Below are 20427 nucleotides of genomic sequence, written 5' to 3' on the forward strand. Positions count from 1 at the left end.
AAATCAGATAAAATGAGATTTGACGTTTCGATGACTTGTTAACGATTTTCGTTGCTGACGTTTTAGTTTCTACAGGTCTTTCCAAGTCTCTAGCTTCCAATAGAACTTCTATCTTGAACATTTCAAAAGGGCTATAATATAGGGTGTCCCAAAAATGTTGTACTTCGTTGAAAGGGGAGGAATATTGGGGTCATTTGAAGTAATTTTTTCCTTTGCGAAAATATTCTCCGCGGTTTTGTTTAGAAGTTATTAACGAAAAACATGGACCAATCAGAGCGCGGCTATGGCGAAGGGATTCTGGCCCGGCGACGGAACTCACTGATCGCGACGTTGGCATTCGCCGAGCCGGAATTTGTCCGCTGTAGCCGCGCGCTGATTGGTCCGTGTTTTTCGTTAATAACTCTTTAACAAAGCCGCGGAGAACATTTTCGCAAAGGAAAAAGTTACTTCAAACGACCCTAATAACGTCTCCTTTCAAGAAAGTACAACATCTTTGGAACCCTGTATATTAAAACTATCAAATCCATCCAATTGGCAGCAGGATTCGATATTTCAATAAGGTACTCAAACTATCATAATAATTTATACGAAACACTCTGCTCCAAGTGTTTGCTGCCGTAAGTCTCAGTTTCTACAGGTCTTTCCAAATCTCTAGCTTCCAACAAAACATATTTCTTGAACGTTATAAAGTACTCTAACGTACTAAAACTATCAAATCCATCCAATTGGCACGAAGAAATTTCGACGGCTTACCGAAAGTATTGTAATAATTATACAAAACACTCTGCCCCGAGGGTTTGCTGGCAACGAGAATGGAAAAATGGGAATGCTCAAGCGATCGTGACACGGGTAGTCTCAGTTGGTAAATTCGGTTGGTAAACGAAATCCATGGAGCCGAATGAAATCCGAAATGAACGGTTCGAAGCATACAGAAGGGCGTTTCGTGTAACAGTCAATTTGTCGCGGGATTCAAAGGCCACGAGACGCCAGGACGAGGATTTCTGCCAGAATTTCTAATTATAGAAACCTCGTCGCATTTGCGCGCTGTCTGCACAAATTAAAAATAAATTGGACAAAGAGGAAAGCGAAGAGAACGTGGGCGGAGCGAGGGTCAGCAAATGGCCGTTCCTACGGTTCGAGGCCAAGTTTTGCTTTCCGAAATGCTAACACGCCCGGAGAAAAGCAAAAAAAAAAAGAAACAAAAAACAGTGTATACTTCGCACTCGCAATCAACCAATACATCGACGAATTAAAAGTAATCCTGATTTCTTCAGTCAAATTCTGTAGCTGAACTATGTTAAGAAATAGATTTCTTCAGAAATCCAGTTGCAAACGATAATTATTTGGTTCGTTTATTATATCGGCGAATTAGGAAAGTTTATGTAATTTTGTATCATTTCCTCAAATTCTTTATGCTATAGAAAAATTACGTGTTTCATAAAATGCAACATCCATCTTTAAAAAATCTTTATTTTGAACAAAACTTAAGTATTGTCTTGTGAATGAGACGAATGTTCATAACGAATAAAAAGGAAAGAACAAATAACATTCATCAAAAAACTTGGATTCATTCAAAATTAAGATATTGTTTTTACAAAATGTGGAGATCATCTCCATTATCTCGCCGATACATTGTTTCGTTTACTAGTCCTCTGCATTGAACGCCTAGCTGCAAGAAATCAAGGAATCATGTCTATGCACGATATAAGTGACACTTCGAATCGCCAAGTTGTGACATATATCGAGGCATTACTGTACAATGTATATTCGGTCCAGTGTACCTAATACGTGAACGAAGTAATTGAGAGAGCGATTTTGTCTCCGCAGCAGCAACAGCAGCAACAGCAGCAACAGCAGCAACAACAGCCACAGCAGCCACAGCAGCAGACAACGAATCAGCAGCTAGAAGTAAGAAACTCGATAAAGGAGGTAACCTCGGCCATTGTGCACTACGTGCAAAGCGGTCAGGAGGTTGCTGGAGGTGGCAGGCTCTCGCCTCGACCTCGACCCGAAGACTGGGACGACAGGGGCGGAGCAAGGTCAACCAGCCCCAGAGGTGAGCACTAAACAACCCATGCCAAAAACCATCTCACCACCACCACCACAACCATCACCACTTTTACTCTCTACGAGAAAGGTAATTTTGAGTTTTCCACCTTGATGTGTTCTCTCCGTGTCTCTGCATCCAACTTCTGCGGCCTAGATGCCTTTCTTCTTCTACTTGTTCTTCGTGTTCTTCTTGTTCCTCATCTTGTACATTTTTGTCCGGTCTAACCGAACATCGCGCGTACACACACACACACACACACACACACACATGCGCGCGCGCGGTGTATTGTATGTTATCTTTGAATCTGGTTTGGTCTGTTGTTCTCTACTCGTCTCTCTCTCTCTCTCTGTCTACCAGCCTAAAAGCACTACCAGTTCGCTGCCTCTCTTGCTCGTCATGTCCTGTTTACTAACGAAAATTGCTTTCGAAGCCATTCAACAAAACAAGCCTTCGACGGCAGGAGAAGCAGCATCCTCGCGCCAGTGTCTAGTCGACTATTCTATTCATAGAGCGTGTACTGCGCTTGAACGCGCTCGCAATATCGCTACCGATCTTTTCATGGCGTCGCTGTTCATTGGTTAACATGCAAACCGCTGCTCATCCTTGCCGGAATGTCGTTTTCCTAGGCGGAATCGTTTCAAGTCGCACGGTCCCGATTCTGTTCGTTCGGGACGTGTGCTCGTACCCCAGAAACACTCTGCGGACAGAGTCCACTTTCCGAGTAGTCGTTCTACAACTCAAACGCGGCCCAGAACCGTCTTCGTGATGCAGTAATGCTTCGAATCTGATTGATCATCGTTTCATCGCCGGTTCTAAATTGTTGAGGGCTACCATCTTGAAGACTTTGAATTATTTGAAAATTTATTTACCATTATGGTTTGAGAAAAGAGATTATATTGGAACAAATCCGTTAAAATTAACTGCGGCAAGATTTATTTTAAATTGGGACAGGTTCATTAAAATTGACTTCGGTAAGATTTATAAGAAAACACATTCTTGAAGTACCGAAATGAATGCAGTACAGTAAAGTACAACTTTAAAGTAGCTCAATACAGCGATGATGATTTCTGGGTTCATCAAATGTCTCAACCTGGAAGCCAGCATTCAATCTTTTCTGAAACAGACTGTAAGACCGCCAATTTACATAAAAATTCGTAATCTAATTCAGCAAATGAAATTCTTCCTCTAAAAGTCTTCATCAAGTTCGGTTCTCACATTCTTCCCATTCTTTTCTCGCTTAGCGAACCTTGCATCCTCTTTTTGAAGGATTATTTCATACCCTACTTACCATTCTCGCACAAAATGGCTCTGAAACTTTTCAAAAGCCAACCGATCTTCGAAGCATTACTGTACAGGATGTGTAAAAAGTAATAGTTATTCGTTGTAGGGGTGAATCTACACTTGTGGATCGGTGGACATTTGTAAAAGAAACTTGCCGTCAAATTGTTTATAACAAAGAAAATTGCCTAAGAAAGAAAGCCTACTACTACAGTCCACCTGGCCGTGTCGATGAGACGGAACAGAATTGTGTGCGTATAACTCCACACAATCAAATTTTGCAAAAATTTTAACAGCTTATATCTCAATAACTATTTGTTGGCGACACATGGTTCCTTTCAAGCTTTTTCTCTTCTCGATGAGAAGAAGGTGTTGATGTAAAATAACTTTAAAAACAATTTTCTTTGTTATAAACAATTTTGCGGCAAGTTTCTTTTACAAATGTCGACCGATCCAGAGGTACAGATTCACCCCTAGGACGGATGACAATTCCTTTTTATACACCCTGTACACTCTTCGCAAGGTACGATCAGCTGATTCCTCATCTTCTGACCTCGCACACTGACCAAACCCATTAGGAAGAGAGAGAATGTAAGAGAGAGGGAGAGAGAAAAAGGAGGTTCTATGTTAGAAACGTCAGCGGAAAGGACATCGTGGCAGGAGTTCCAACGAGAAAAATCATCGGCACGCGCGGCGAGACGCGCGCGAGAATTCCGGAATGCGTTGAAACGGTCATAACCTTGATCGAGTGAAAACGAGACAAAGCAGCGAAGGAAAGACACGGAAGGGAAGATGGTCTTTGGTGGTCTTCCTGTCGATCGCGCGACCTCTGTCGTGCCTCGTCGAAGTCCAGCGTCGGCCTTTAATCACGAGAGTCTCGCCGAAAGTATGCAGATGCGACCGGTGTTGCTATTTCGACGGCCTCTCGCAGACCTGTGGCCCGACAGGCCACCGAAATAGATCACCCTGAAGTTTAAGTCCACCCCGCTCTGTCGCCGCAAACGCTTTTCGGTGCGGCCGAACTTATCCGGCACTCGTATGACCTTAAGACGAAATTAAAACAAACACCAGAGAGCGGCAACGTTCGAGATAACACGTGGTCGTCTCCGATGCAGTCTCGCACCTTTCGTACGTTTACAACGTGGACAGAGTCCGCCACGGTGGTGTGCGTACTACAGTAGTGCCTCGATATATGCCAAGAACTCGGGACCGATATGCCAGTCACGCGACAAAAACATGGCACAGATGATTTATTTGAGGTTTTCGTAATCTACACGCCACGGAAGTAATGCTAGTGTCGAACGAAGAACGTAGACAAACCGTGACAAAACTTTACCGTTTTTGATCATTTTTTTTTCATGAAACTTTTACCATCGTATTTATGACATTTTTCTGATTAAAATGACACGAAACGCGACACAGTTCGGATCATTTTTACTCGTTTTATCCATGATATAGTAGAACCTCGATTATCCGAACTAATCAGTTGTTCTATTAAATCGTCGATTGAACAGACAAATATGCTCACAATTATGCGTGGTCTCATTTTAATCAGAAAGATTTCAAGAATATATTGGTGTGTTTGTCGTTGGTAAAGTTATTAAAAATAAAAAAGTTCGTCATTGGATTCGCATCTCTCTCTTCACATATATCGAGATACTACTGTACAGCCTGCTTTTCGAAAGATTAAACCCAAGGCGCGCTGACAGTTGTAATACACGGATCACTGTCACAGGTCTGGGAATTTATGCGACAGCTAGCTAGCTCTGAACTCCAGGTGTGTCTTCTTTCGAAAACTGACTACAGCAACCGAAACGCGGGCTCGTTCGATTCTGCGTCATTGTGTTGCTCGGATCTGTGTGCGAACGCTTCGTTCCGCTGCTGTGACGATCGTACTTACTAACTTCTGTGACGTGCAACTTGTGTCAATAACTCCTACTCTGCGTTGGGTCGTTGAGAATATGTACCGCGGTGTGGAAAGAGTAATGGTCGTGGGATTTTGGTGGTTACTTATTCATTCCCGTTTTGTTCGATGAGAATGTTCTGTCCTGTTCGCGTCTTCTTCTTTCGTTAACCTTTTCCTAGAAAAATAAATATCTTCCGACTTATGGGGTACTTTCGACGATCTCAAATGGAAAACCAAGGATATTTTGTAATGTTTTAATAAATTAACTTTGTTTATATTTTTCTAAATAATTTCTGTAGTGTCCCTTGCATTTTGTGATCCTTTATCATTTCTACGATCAGTCTTTTCACTTTCTTTTTCATGGTCCAGGGGAGAATCGAAAAATTATTAATGTTTTATTAATACTTATTTATCTATATTGTCACTTTCGATAAAAATATTAAAGAAACCATTTTGTGCGAATACATTGTTTACTTTATATGTGTCCCTAATGCCTAGCCCTACTGCCGCGGGGTATACCCTGTGAGGGGCCATGAACCGAGGCCTGTAGAACTTCGTTGTCCTTTTCTACGCACGGCGTGGGTCAAAGAATAGTATCTCCTGGCCGATATATGTCCCTGGCTAGATCCGTGTTTTCGACATATATCAAGTAAACACTGTACTTCTATTTCCGCTTACACAAATTACTCGTACTCAATCGAATTCTTTAAATTCACTTATAATTGTAACAACGAGCTGAAATACATTTTTCAAGCTACCGTTGTATAAATCATATCAATTTATATACATCGCAGAGCCAATATAATTGTTTACCAATTATCCAGCAAACTCCCAACCATTTTGTGACTCGATACTTCAAGAGCAACCAACGTAACGAACCCAATAACATTTTCCACGACCATAACTTCCGCACGCCGTGCGCTTGTCTGCGTTGTAATTAATATTTCCGTATTAGACGCTTCACTAATACGAATGAACTAAAGAGTGTCGTTTGAAGAAGCTTTCCGTCTTGGAGTAGACAGCCGAGAAAGATCACGTGACGTGATAAACTAGAGACAAAAAACAGTACGATCGGGAATGAGACAATCCCGAGGTCTACCTCACTACAAACAGCAACAAACATACTCACCGACCGAGAAAGTTTGCGAAAGTTTGTAGCAATAGTCACCGTTCCTTCCCGTTCTAAGAAACCAAAACAAAAAAAAAAGCAAAAAAAAAAAAAACAAAAAGAAAGAAAGAAAAATCTCGAAAAAAAGAGCCTGATTTTGAAGGAGTCAGCCGGTGTCTGATCTATTGATCGCGATCTGTCTAATCTATTGAACCTGTTCTGCTGCAAAGGGAGCGTGAAGCTGTGTTGGATGGAGAGCTCGTTCGTTGGCACGAGACCCGTGGACTCGCCGGAGACGCCGATGAGTTTGGCCACGGAGACCGATTGCTGTCCCGGATGCAACGCCACGGCCACTGAATCCTGCAGTTGCGTCGACTCCGCGACTTCCGGTCTGTTCTTGGACCTGACACCAACCCGCGACGACGGCCAGCAACAACAGCAACACCAGCTGGGCGGTAGCGGCGGCGGCGGCGGCAGCCTTTGCCCGTCACCGTCCTCGTCGCTCAATTACCATCACCACCATACCCATCACCATCACCGTCAGCATCATCACCAGCAGCAACCGCAGCAACAGCAACGACATCACCGTGGTGAGTTGCTGCTCGCCTAGCGGAAAGCCAAAAACGAAAGAAACCGAACGAGAGAACACGTACAGTCGCCGCGAACCACCGGAATACCATGTTGCCGTTCTATCATCGCGATAACAACGCGCCAGACGAACCCTCGACGGTCCGTTGCTCTGCCGCTTCGATAGACATAAGCTGACGAAGACGATTCACTAGTCCCCGGAGGAATGCTACCCCTGGAAAACGCTTGCCCGTTCACGTTTTCCACCCTCGAGTCGAAAGAGACACGAGTGATTCATGGTATCGTAGCATCGATCAGGTTCAGAGTATTGTAGCGTTGACGAGGTTCAAAGTAGCGTTCACGTTTTCCACGCTAGACTGGAAAGGGACAGTGTTCTGAGTATCGTACGATCGGAGTCTTGAATACAGCCATTGTCTGACAAGCTACATTTATTAGGCAAAATTCCAGACAAATTCTTACGAACACATAAAAATTCATGAAAAATTGTTATTCTCCAGTTTCCACATTCTTTTAAAAGACCTTTCAGGACCGTACCACCAGTTCCCTTAGCATCAGTTGGAGGATTTTCTATGCCCAATATATTAACAACTTTTACACCAATTAATACCTGAAGCAACAGTAAATGTAGGCACAAGAGAAGGTACGAATGGATTAGAATTTAGTCTGGGTCAAAGTGGACCCACCTCTCGTCATCCAAGTGTCAAACTAAAATTAGCATTCAATTGAGGGATTTTCTATGGCGAATACATAAACAACTTTTACACCAAGTAACAGTTTATTCAATCAACTAATGGATGACTAATGAACATATATTAAATTGTATCCAATCGGACGCCTTTCGCCAGAGGTAGCATTCGCAGTGGGGTTTAGGCGTAGTCGCTAGGGACATAGCTTATTCGTGTCTTTTTACTGTATGGTGTCTCTACGAAAACGTTCTCGGACCTGTAGAAGGCTAGCGATCCTCGTTATCAGCGATTCGAAACGCTTCTAGTGCTTGTCAAGGAACAACGAAAACTCTGGGTGCCAGGGAACACCAATTTCCGAACATAGTTTCGCATTTTCTGATGTCTTTTCGCCTTCAAAGTCGAGCGAACGGGGGGATAGGGTATATCGTCGTCGTCACGCGACGAATTCGTTGTTCCGACGAATTGTCAGCGTTTCCGCGTGTTCCTCTCTGGGCCTGTTCAGAACTTTTCTCGGCAGTTGGCAGGGATCGGTGAACGATCTTCTTGGAACCGCTTTGTCTGACGTAGTTTCGAGACCTGTCTGCGAGCGAAGCTTCGACGATCGCGCTATCGTCAACGTCCTCGGGAGCGTTTGGGACGCTCTCCAATCGAAGCCTCGTTTCGTCATTGTGATCTCACGGTGTCCACGTGATCACTACAATGCGTACTATTTTTCTCGTCGGCGCGGCAGCGTGTTTCGATGTCGGAAGGGGAAATTATTTTTGTATCTTGTCGCAACTTGCGTGAAACGAATTTGTCGACGATCGAGGACGATCGCGCGCTCCTCGCTGCAAACGACACCGAGACTTCCGGTTTCTCTTTTGTATATAATTTGCCGACGATCTCTCCATCGATCACGCGAAATCGCTGCCCGATCGAGGAATAGATCGAACGAGTCGCACAGTCACGCTCTTTTGTATATTCTACGTAGCTTTCGAACTGCTTCTTCGTTTTGTATCACAATCTGTGCTCCACTTTTTGCACGTCGTATGTGTCGTTCTTTTTGTTTTTTGTTGTTTCACATTGCATATTAAGTGATTGGAAATTTATTGAAAATTCTGTTCCGCTCGAATCTTCGCGCGTGTCCTCTGGTCCAAGGCACGATGGAGTGTTCAGAATCGTAGGATTAAGTCGACGACGTTGAATGGTACATACGTGATTCGTTACGCAACGGTGTTATTGTTGTGGGGACAGAGTAGATATTTTTGGAGAAGTTTTTTATTCCGTTGGTACATGTAGGTAGCTTTTAGTCTGTTAACTATGCTAACGGCGGTTATCTTGTATTTAGAATGATACTCGAGGCTATGAAAAATCGTTTTGTTGCTCGTACATCGTATTCTGACGAGGAAGAGGTTCGTAGCGTCGGATCAAGTGTTCTTGGAATTAGAAAATTAGCAAAAGTGACGAAGAAAGGACAGTTTGTAATTAGTTGATCGTTGTATCGCTTTGTTAACTGTGTTCGATAACGCGTAAATTTCTATTAGTATGCAAAGAATGTGTAGATTCGGTAAACTTAAATATTTTCGGGAAATACGCACGATATTTTGGATTATCAATGAATTATTGAGTCTTTCGTATGGTTCGAGGATTATTTCCGAATTGTTTACGGCTATAAATCTCTATTTGTATAAAGAATGTTACGTGAACCACACGAACTATAAATGTATAATCAAGCTTACAACGAATTAAAATTTTATTTTTGTATTCTATTTAACGAAAAGCTTGTATGCTAAAAGTTATGCAACTGGAAAGTTCGTTCGCTGGACATACGTATGAAAATAGTTATAAAAAAGTTATGATTCTAAATTTTGGAGGAGTAACTCACTTTTGTACTCGGAAATTACTTTTCAACGTTAAAATGTTTAGTTTTAAGTGATTAGGAGAAAGTGTGTACATTTATAGAGGGTATTTCAATTATACTCTATTGATGAGGAATAAGATGATTTTGACACGTAATTTATTTGTTAAATACTTGTAATAATTACTTAATTATGCGTATTCTAGACAATCATCGAACGCAATGTCTAAAAATTGTACTAATCTGTAAAAAACAAAAATGTACGCACGAGTGCGCAAATAAATGACAGAAACACTATTTTACTCATGGAACATGTTACTATGGATCATGCACACCTTTGGAACACCTTCTATAACTGTATCCAAAAGAAATATTAAAAGATGTGAAGAGATATTAAAAATTACTTTGAAAATTGTCGATAGAAACGTATGGAGATATCAATCGTTTTATCTTCATTAGCAATACAATTAGTAGATTCTCATAATTTAAATCGATGTCTAGATCGGTAATTCAACGGAAAGAACATAATGGCAAACGGTGCAAGACACTTATTGCAGATTGATGAATGAATCGTAGATCTTGCAGACGATTCTAGATCATCTGCGAGCAAAAGGAAGAAGAATCTCGTTCCGCTTGAGCCGCATACGATTCGCTTAATTGTATAGCCTAGGATTTTGTATCGCTTATGGTAGGCCCACTCGATGGGAATCGTTCACTCCCAGTGCTTTCATTGTCAATATCTAGGTGCAAAAGCTCGTGGGCTAGCTGAAGGGGGCAGAGACTTCCATTCAGTCGCCTCAATTTAGCGATCGCAGGAGCCGAGATTAGAGCAATAAACGCCCATGTCGATTACCGTTATCAACACCGCTTTCTCGTTTATCGTTTTCGTCAGCTTGCCGCTCGTGAACGTTGAACCGTAAAATCGGAACTGCTCGAGGATCTGGATCAATCTCCCGTACACTTCAAACGAAATTCAAGCACACACACGACGATTCTAATCCCGAGAATCCACTCTCTTTCTACACATGCTCTTTCTTTGGAAATTTTCTGTCGAACGTCGACGAGTCTAGAGAAACCGTGAACACTTCTCAAGAGTCTGCGAAGCAACGTTGACGTTCGATTTCACAGTATTCCCTCTGTATAAGCACACCTTCGGAAATCCTCCGGAATTGTTTCTGGTTTTACTGGATAGGAACGCTGAAAGAACGAGAATGACCTGTACGGTCAAGGGTGGCGTTATAGGGGAGGAAGTGCGCTTATAACGAGGGAGTGCTGTGACTCTCGGATAACAGAGATGATTTTTGTGAAAAGGATCTTTCTTGATTCTCGCCGACGTTCCCAGCGTATATTTCGTCATTCCAGAGGCGGTCTCTCGACTCGAGGCACCACCCCCCGCCTCGACTCGAGGCTCGTCGACAGACCCGCTGGTAGACTTTTTATAAGCCTCGTTCGTTTTTACAAAACCAGGAGAAAACCGTGTTTTTTTATTTTGGTCACAAGAATATTTTGTAGTAAAAATTTGTTACTTTGTTACGACCGCGCACCCCTCCCCCCCCCCCTCGTCGTTGGAAGAACCAACCCCGCGTAGACCCACTCCCTCTGCCACGTTTGCTCCACGAGTAATTGCATCCCCCCACCTTCTCCTCCTCCTCCTCCTCCTCCCCACCTTATAACCCCGCTATTTTGTTCTCCAGAACCGTACAATCTTTACTCACCTTGTAATACGCATTCGTTGCGCTAAAAAAACACTCTCCCGTCTCTCTCAGACGCGTTAGTCTCTCTCCTTTACTTTTACCAGTAGTCTACTTTTTTGCGTTCATGTATGTTTACTGTAAAGTTGTCCACACGTTTATATTTTATCTCTAGCTATCTCGGTTCTTATACATATATATAACAATCTGTCCGGATGTATATATATATGTATACCTACGAAGGAAACACGTATGGATTCGTATACACCGTTCATTATTACTTGCAAACGCGTTGATATTATTATTATTATTATTATTGATTACTATTATTATTATTATTATTATTATTATTATTATTATTATTATTATTATTATTATTATTGATTATTATTATTATGCCATTATTATTGTTACTCATTTAATTACGAGTGCAGTGTTCGCAGAACCGTCGGTAATCATGTATTATTTAACGATGAATATGTACTTTATTTGTTTCTCTGTGTTTTCTTTCGTTCCCTCTTGCTTGCCGCGAGTTTGGAGGAAAGAAAATTCAGCTCCACGCTAGAAATACCGATTATATCGCGAGCGATTTCTATCTCTGTCTGTCTGTCTGTCTCTCTCTCTCTCTCTCTCTCTCTCTCTCTCTCTCTCTCTCTCTCTGTCTCTGTCTATCTTTCTCTCTTTTTCCCTATATCTATCTATCTCTCTTATACCGAACAGTTCTGCGTGCCGGTGCTTCTGCCTTTCTTAAGTAATTCCGTACTTATTGTTCGGACACACCAACGATTTATCATTTCTTTGTAGAGCGTAATTACCCTTTGACAACAATAAATTATTGTCATTTACACCCTTTGTGTTGTTTGCGTTGATGCTCCTATACTCCTACGTTCAGTATTCTTCTGCAGTCTCTCTCTCTCTCTCTCTCTCTCTCTCTCTCTCTCTCTCTTTCTCTCTCGTCTATTTTTCTCTCTTCTTTTTCTTACCCCCGCCCCCTCTCCGCATGAATCGGAGATTCGTAGATAGAATAGATTTTATTCAATCGATTTCAAGGAACCGTTATTATTGATTTCCATTTAACAATGATATGTATATGCAGCAAAGAATTTTCACAAAAGAGATTCGTATATGTTAATAATTAGACCGCGGATCTTTGTGTAAAATAAAAATGTTTTGCATCGTTTGTGAGAGGAAGTTAAATAAAAATTGATTTCACGCGTTAATCATTTTGATACATTGAAAACATCATAACAATATTATTAAGCTTCTCTAATCTTTTACTGTTTTATAATTTGCTTAGCCAACTTCTTCATAAATGAATACAAATATATTGTCATCAGAAAATGTTTCGAGTCGTTCGACAATGTTTGAAATAGTCCAGAAGCAAGTAGTAGGAAAAATTTAAACTTTTGTATGAACATTTTCTGACTAAAATTGTTACGCATGCGAAGAAAATTTCCTACTCTTGCTAATGGTACTTTTCTATTGGTAATTTAAATAATTTAACTTTTTGCCAAGCCTAGAAAATGATCAGACATATCGAACACGTAAGAACGTCTAAAAATGTGCAATCCAAATTACCGTAAAGAAATTCGAAAAAGCTTTTTAGTGAATTATTGTCTCATCAATAGAAATGACAACAGACTGTAATGCAAAGCGGAAAGTCAATTTTTATATTTGTCGGATTTTCTATAAAGTGTTTCTATGATAGAAAACCTGATTTCTACCAGAAAAAATAAATATCGAAATTTCGAAATATCTGCTTGAACAACAGTTGTTAAAGAAACGATGAAAGCTATCAGTGTCTACAGTTTCCAATGTGGCTTCAAATTTCTTTTACGCAAAGTCCACTTGTTAGCCGGGAAGTGATTGACGCGTTTCTTACTATATAAACTTACGCTACTGGTGTTACTTCCAGCTCCAGATCACTGCATCTCAAGGTTAAAGTGCAAAGAAATAATATTTTCTATTAAAACGTATGATTCTACTAAAGGAAGGACTCTCCTTGTGACAGATATCCAATAAATCGTTAAAAATACAGTCACTCGTGGAAATATTTGTGCAATCTACAGAGATAACAAAACAGTTTATTTTTAAAAAGCGTTCAATTCAATCGTGCAGTCGTTTCAATATGTGCTTCATAAAATGAAGCGGGTCTGTTCTAAAAATGATTTCTATTCATCTTTGAGGTCAGACAAAAATTGATAAAGCTATTATGATCAGTGTGTGACATTGCAAAAATATTTCGTTAATAATACCAAAGATAATTAAATCCAATTTTCCTTCATTTTTAGCTGAACAAATTTTTCAAATTTGAATTCGTATAAATATCAACATACTTAACGCTAAACCTATGAACATCATATTCGTTCAAATTGACTTATACAGGGTGTCGCCGAATGGGTGGTACAATTGGACACGGGTTGATTCTACACGTAAAAATAAGTCGAAAAAAGAGGAATAACATTTTTTCGTTTGACGCCACGTTTTCGAGAAAATCAAGTTTTAAAATGCAACGAATATGCGTGCTGTTAGATACGAATCGTCTGACGCGTCTGATCATGACCAACCAATTCTACTTCCTGCATATACTAAATCGCGCCAACTCGAGGGATCTTTAAATTTGATTTTCTCGAAAACGAGGTGTCGAACGAAAAAATGTTATTCTTCTCTTTCGGCTTATTCTTACATGTAAAATCATCAACCTCGAAATAAAAATTAAAAGAGTCCACTTATTTGCATTCTCTGCGAGCTGTATTATAGCGTGTGATTGAATAAAGAAACGCATTCATTTATTTTTCGTAGAAGCATCTTTTTAATTTTAATAATTGTGGAATAACAAATCTAAAGCCGGTGATTTGACCAGTAGATTTATTACATACTTTTGCTTCGACAAAAATTTTAATGTTGTTTAATTTTAATATTAATTTTTAGATACTAGTAATACTATTGTCTCCAGTTTATAATTAGTTCAACGATAATAACGATTTCTTCAGACTCATTTAGAGAAACCCTGTCATTAGTGGTAAACTCTCAATCCCCGATTCACTCCTCCCAGTTTCTATTTTCTACTTTTTCATCGATTCGAGTATCTCGGCCAAACACCGGATCCCCGTTTGCAATATCTTTACTTGAGTATACGTATATGTATATACACACACACATATGTATACATAGATTGCATACATATATTTTGGATAATTCGTATAATGTTGGTACAACAATCATGAAGGTTGCGAGTAAAATTTCGTATACGCTGCAACTACTACAACAGCAACAACGCCAGCTGCAGTCGCCGCATATATGTAATTACATACATATTAAATGAATATATAATATTTATATATTTTTTTAATTTAATTAATTAATTTATTATATATAAAATATAAGTAATTATATTAAGATAATGGATATAAACTTGTGTCCGTCAGCGGCAACTGTAGCTAGCATTGTTGCTGTTGTAGTAGTTGTAGCGTACAAGAAATTTTACTCGCAACCTTTACGATGTTTGTACCAACATTTTACGAATTATCCAAAATATGTACATACAATCTATAAACGTGTATCGATTAATTTGGTTGATGCGCTCTGCTTGTGTCGTCACGGTAAGTGCTGTATTTGTTTCGCCGCAACATCGCTTTCGTCTTTTGTTCTTTTCTATTTTATTTCTCTCTCTCTCTCTCTCTCTCTCTCTCTCTCTCTCTCTCTCTCTCATTCTCTCAATCTAGTTTTTCTTTTTTTTTAAATTGTTTCACGACTTGTTCTTGCATCCGCGTGATTTGTGTGTTCGCGCGCGCTCGATGTACTTCTAGCTAAAAATAGAGCACAAAGGAAAATATAAAAGAACAAGAAAAACAGTTCCGCCGTTTGTTCCGGCAGAAAGAGAACGAGGTTGCCACGTAAATATCTGGTAAACGGCGGTTCGAAAAAGGAACCCTGTATTTTCAGCTTCGTTTTCGCCTTGTGTGCTTTTCCGCGGAGCCCCGTCCGAAGAGAATAGAGCGTTCCAGCTATAGAACTTAGGCTAGCCTGCGTGTGTCTGGTATTTAGTTGTAGAAGCAGTGCAAGTAGAGAGCACACTGTAGACCAACGTAGAAGCGTAGATGACGGGTGAAAAAAAAATCGTAGGCGTCTGCAATACACCCTACAAGCAACCACCTCCGTCCCACACCCTCTATATCTCTTCTTCTTCTTCTTGTTTTTCTTTTTTTCTGTACTCGTGATTAGCTACGCCCCTGCTCTGCCCGTACATTCAGAATATACGCACGAGGAGGCTCGGAAAGTACACCGTCCTCACTCTTTCCCCGTATCCGACTTTTACAGCTTCCGGCAGCGATTCTTTTTGCCAGGGGTCATCGATAAGTGGCTGCGATTGTCGAACCAAACCCCTCCCCCTCTATGAGTTACTTCGTCACGTAATCGAACATTCGAGAATTGTTTGAGCTTTTGTTCAGTTCGTTCCGAGGTTCGAATACTTAGAGGACATTAGAATATACTGTTTTGATGTTTAAAATTTATTTGTACTTTGCATATTACAAAACTATTGCTTAAACATTTTTAAAAATATTGGAACGTATTATTCGAATAATTAAAGAATATTAGAGAATGTGATCTGCGAATTTAATAAATATTGATCGAATTTTTATGAAATATTCGAAAGTATTACTAGATTAGTTGGACAATACGAAATAATATGGTGTACATATTTAGGAATTAATGTTTAAATATCGAAGGAGCATCTGTTAAAAGATATTATCCGAATCTATTCAGGATATTTAGAGTGGACATAGAATAGAGTAATCCTTTACATACAATATACGAAATCAAACTAAAATTATCCACTTGTGTAAGTGGTTCTAACAATTTGATTTGCAAGTCCTGAACCAACAGTAAATGCAAGTATAAGAGATCATCTCAGAGATCTAAGAGACGCAGAAGTGGGGAAAGTTTAATTTCCAGGTCCACAGTGGACTGGTTCGGTTATTTTCTGACTGAGGGGGTGACATCCCCCTTGGACAAGAATCGCTGCCGGTCTCTGTACAACGCAAAGAGCCCATCTTACAAGTGCGTCTCATCGAACGTTTGTGCCCGCGGAGTTTAGTCTGCTCTCTCTCTCTCCCTCTCTCTCCCTCTCTCTCTTTCTCTCTCTCTCTCTCTCTCTCTCTCTCTCTCTGCCTCTCTCTCTCCCTCTCTTCCCGCGAGAGAGTTCTGTCCGCGTGTGCAGAGTCCGCTCGGAAGTTCTCTCAGTTGTTCGAGTTGGTTCGAAGTTTGTAAAAACTTTCGCTGAGACGAAAACTCCGTGGTGCTCGTTACGAGTTCGTCTGGAAGAAACGTCGGGCTCGAAGGGATCCTTGTAGCAAATAGTCGACGTTCGAAAGAGACTCCGGGGCGAGCCGTGGCTTCTCTTCGACTTGATCGAGGTAAGGAGACTTATTGTTTGATGACAAAACGTCGAAGTTGCTGTGAGTCTTCGGCATTGCTGTTTGTTAACGTCCGGCTATCTCGTTCTCAAGTTCCGCTTTGCCAACAAACTCGCCAGAAAAGGATGAATGGAGATGGAAAGCGCGAAACCAATTTTCGTTTTCATTTCACTTTCTAATTACTAGATTGTGGATGTTTACGCGAAATCAAAATTGTCACAATTGCTTGTGAGATGCGTAGACATTTATTTCTTATTTTAAACATTGTTACAAGTTGAAAGTAATACATCCGTACTCCACAATTTTCGTAATGGTTCTCCTGGTTTAAAGGGCACTCATTTTTGTCATAAATGCGTAACATCCGCAGTCTGGTGATCACTAATCTTATGCTTTTGATCAGTGATTGATAATACTCTTCGTTTTCCTTGATGCATTTTAAAAATCGAGTGTTTTACATTTTCTGTTTCTGTTACAACCAATCCTTAAATATTTTGAATATATTATGTCTTCTTCACAAATTCTAAAGAATAAAAGAGAATTGCACTCTTCAATAGGAATTCAGTAAGACAAATGCTAATATTTTTTAACCGAATAGAAGGTATTGGTGTTTGAAAAATTGATGGGACAGAACGCCGTGCGCAATTTGTTAACAACTGCTCTATTGGACGATGTAAAAATATTTGAAAACTTGTATCAAGATTTTTTTGTTATTTTTCACACGGTGAAAGTGTAGAATATTTTGCAATGGACGTCTACCGAAAAATGTGGCGTTTAAAAGGGCCCTTGGCAGACACCCCAACGAAACACGTGACGAGCACCCTAGAACTTTGATGGTCGGCTGAGAGGTTTTTTGACCTTTTCGCATATACACCTCGCGCGCTTTCAGTGAACGTGCTTCAAGTAGCAATCGATGTCCATTTTGTAGCCAGTGTTACGTGATACTCGAACATTGAATAGACAAAACACACATTGTTCCGTGCGCCGCGTGAACATTGCGTAACTTCTATTATTGATCGTGCCACTCGATGACTTTGAATCGGTGAATATCTATCAAATAGAACGTTACGACTTCAAGTTATCTATTTTGAACTGGCAGTAAGAAAAACTTCGACGAAATTATTCTTTCAAATTTTAAATTATTGAGTCTTGACTGTTAGTTTGTAAATAACTAAACTGAACTAAGTAACGATACTATAAATGTAGAGATAAATACTGTGAAAATAAGGGATTCGTTAAAATAGGTAAACAATTTTCAGTAAACGAAAATTCTCGTTTTTCAAATGATCAGGTCTGTTTATTAACTGCTTTTTATTGGTTGGCAAATACACGTAATTAGTAATTGGGTACGGAAATATTTTATCTCCTGTGTTGGTGACTAACTATGTAGTTAAAATTATACTATTGTTCAAAGAAATAGTTAAATATGATATTAAAAAATTGATGAAACTCTATTAACAAATATAAATCCAAGCTTCTTGAAACTCCAAGATTAACTAACATTAAAATTATTCTGAAGCACGGGGAATCCTAGATTATAGAAATTTTAAGGTACAAATTATTTATATAAAGATCGATACATTTAATATTTGTAGGAATAAAGCCGGCTGACTGGTCACGCAGATATTTATTGGCAATATAATTCACAATCACGACTTAAATTCTAAAACTTTACCGATTCGACTATTATTTTTTCGACACAAAAGAAACCCGACTATACGACTTTCACCATCTATTTCAATCGTTAACTCACTCCGATGCCCGTCTGCCCCGTTTTTATATAGCGTTCGTCTTATTTATTTTATTTGTTTACTTCCCGGGGCAACGGCCGCTTGTCCTAGCGTTTTTCGAGCGAACGTCAAAACATCGCATCCCTTGCGCTGTTTTTCCGTTCGCTCAGGTGATTCGCGCCGCGAAGGTTGCGGGGCAACGCCTGATACCTTTAAACATTTCGCGGCTCTCGCGTCCCCGCCGCTCACCCTTCATTCATCCACACACACACATCCATTCATTCATCTCACATATTTATTGTTCATAGTCGGTAATCGCTTACTTTTATTTTTAACACCACTAATCTTTTAATATACAAAACAAAAATTTCTTTGAATCCGATTTCCATAAATTATGAATTCCATTAAAAAATTTTACAAACCTCAATTATATTCATGTCTTCTTATAGTATGGAAAGTTCAATCTCGAAACAATTTAATAGGAGGGTTGAGATCTTCCAAGGATATTCTAACTTGTAAAAAACATTAATCCAACACAGAAGGTTAATAATGCTTAAACCCATTGATATGTTAAAGGTTACATTCCTTAGACTGTGTAGACCATCATTCATTGCAAAATTCCTATGCACGAAGTTCAGAGACATGTAGTTGCGTTAGAAATTTCAGATCACTGATACTGGACTCGTAATTTCACTATGAGTTCTTGGATCTTGGTTAATATTATAATACCTTACCATTACAATATATTACCTTCTTAGAATCTAGTTTAGTATCCTGAATTTCTTACAACCATTTTTAACACGTTACTTACCGGTGATTACTTCACAGTATTTAAAAAATCTACGATTCATAGCTTAGAATTTCATAATGAATTTTTTAATAATAGTAACAATTTCAATCGCTAATTAATGAATTGCGTTAACTAATCTAGTAATTTCTCCTGGGATCATTATTTAAAAATAGATTTCAAAGCTTTTGTTGATATAACACAGTCATTTAGAAGCCCATTAATACGTTTCCGGTCGGCAAAGTGTTGATTTCGTAATTATCAGAGCAACTTAATTTCGCACTATCAGAGTAGCGTCGTACAAAATTTAGTGTTCCGACACGAATCTCTGGTAACGAAACATCGGGACGGCAGAGCCAAAGGTACCAACTAAAATTCCACAAGCTACGTGTTAGCATAAATCGGCAGAAAATCTGGAAAAATCGGGAAAAATCGACAGCTACTTGAAACACGTTTAAATGGTTCATACCTAATTACGAGAGAGAGAAAAAAAAAAGAAAAAGAAAAAAACTGAGGACGAGACACAAAAATCAGACGAAACGCCACGCACGAGAAACGCGACGACCAGAAACCAGAGTTGGGCAAAAATTTATTTTAAAATTTCGAATACAAATAAATGAAATCTATCTTTTATTCGAACTCGTTTCTCTCGGATACATATTCACCACAGTTTATCCGTCGGATGCTTTTCACGATTTTCATTTGTCGTCCGTGGGTCATCCGAATCGCGAAGCAACGGCTATGCGTATTCGACGCCTCTAGCGGCGAGATTTTTTATTTGAGAGAATTTATTCGAAGATACAGCTGATGAGTTGCAAAGTATCTTTGATTTTTATTCGATAGTTTTTAGCAGCGCCCCCATGTATTCGACGGTCAATTTCGGCAGATACTCGCAACTCAGAATGTATCTTTGATTTTCGACGTACGATTTTTGCGTGGCCTTGAGATTTATTCGGATGGTCGACGTAGGGAAGATGATTTATTCGATTTTTTATTCGAGACGAGCATGAGGAATAAATGAAAATCAAATGTATCTTTTATTCGAAATTGTATTCGAATTTCGGATAAAAGACCGAGCGACGTTGCCAAGTCATAATACTTACGTTGTAATATGCAAGTACGTACTATGGTATAGTGACTCCCATTAATATTCAAACACTATTTATTAATTAAACGATTGTTTAAACCAATGAATTTGTATTATTTAAACGAATGTTTAAACACATACATGTTCATTATTTAAACGATTGTTTAAGCAAATAGATTTGTATTATTTAAACAGATGTTTACATAGGTAAATGTTTATTATTTAAATGACTGTTTAATAAATGAATTTTTATTATTTAATCAGA

At 39.5% G+C, this 20427-nt stretch overlaps 2 protein-coding genes across 2 annotated transcripts in view; both read left to right on the forward strand.

The window, feature by feature from the left end:
- Nucleotides 1-20427, forward strand: part of LOC143363081 (uncharacterized) — a 51458-nt gene that overhangs the window by 10484 nt on the left and 20547 nt on the right. Inside the window, exon 4 of the mRNA XM_076803702.1 lies at nucleotides 1828-2056. Within this exon, the coding sequence (XP_076659817.1) occupies nucleotides 1828-2056 (229 nt within the window). The remainder of the gene's footprint in view (nucleotides 1-1827; nucleotides 2057-20427) is intronic.
- Nucleotides 1997-11989, forward strand: LOC143363088 (uncharacterized). The gene is made up of 2 exons (XM_076803708.1): nucleotides 1997-2137; nucleotides 6573-11989. Exon 2 carries the CDS (start codon nucleotides 6593-6595, stop codon nucleotides 6950-6952), a length of 360 nt encoding a protein of 119 aa, XP_076659823.1. The 5' UTR covers nucleotides 1997-2137; nucleotides 6573-6592; the 3' UTR covers nucleotides 6953-11989.

The sequence above is a fragment of the Halictus rubicundus genome, unplaced genomic scaffold (genome assembly GCF_050948215.1).
Source record: "Halictus rubicundus isolate RS-2024b unplaced genomic scaffold, iyHalRubi1_principal scaffold0019, whole genome shotgun sequence".
Lineage (NCBI taxonomy): Eukaryota > Metazoa > Arthropoda > Insecta > Hymenoptera > Halictidae > Halictus > Halictus rubicundus.

Bases quoted from the DNA above. Each gene is read 5' to 3' on its own strand.
- LOC143363088 (XM_076803708.1), top strand. From the start codon at position 6,593: ATGGAGAGCTCGTTCGTTGGCACGAGACCCGTGGACTCGCCGGAGACG.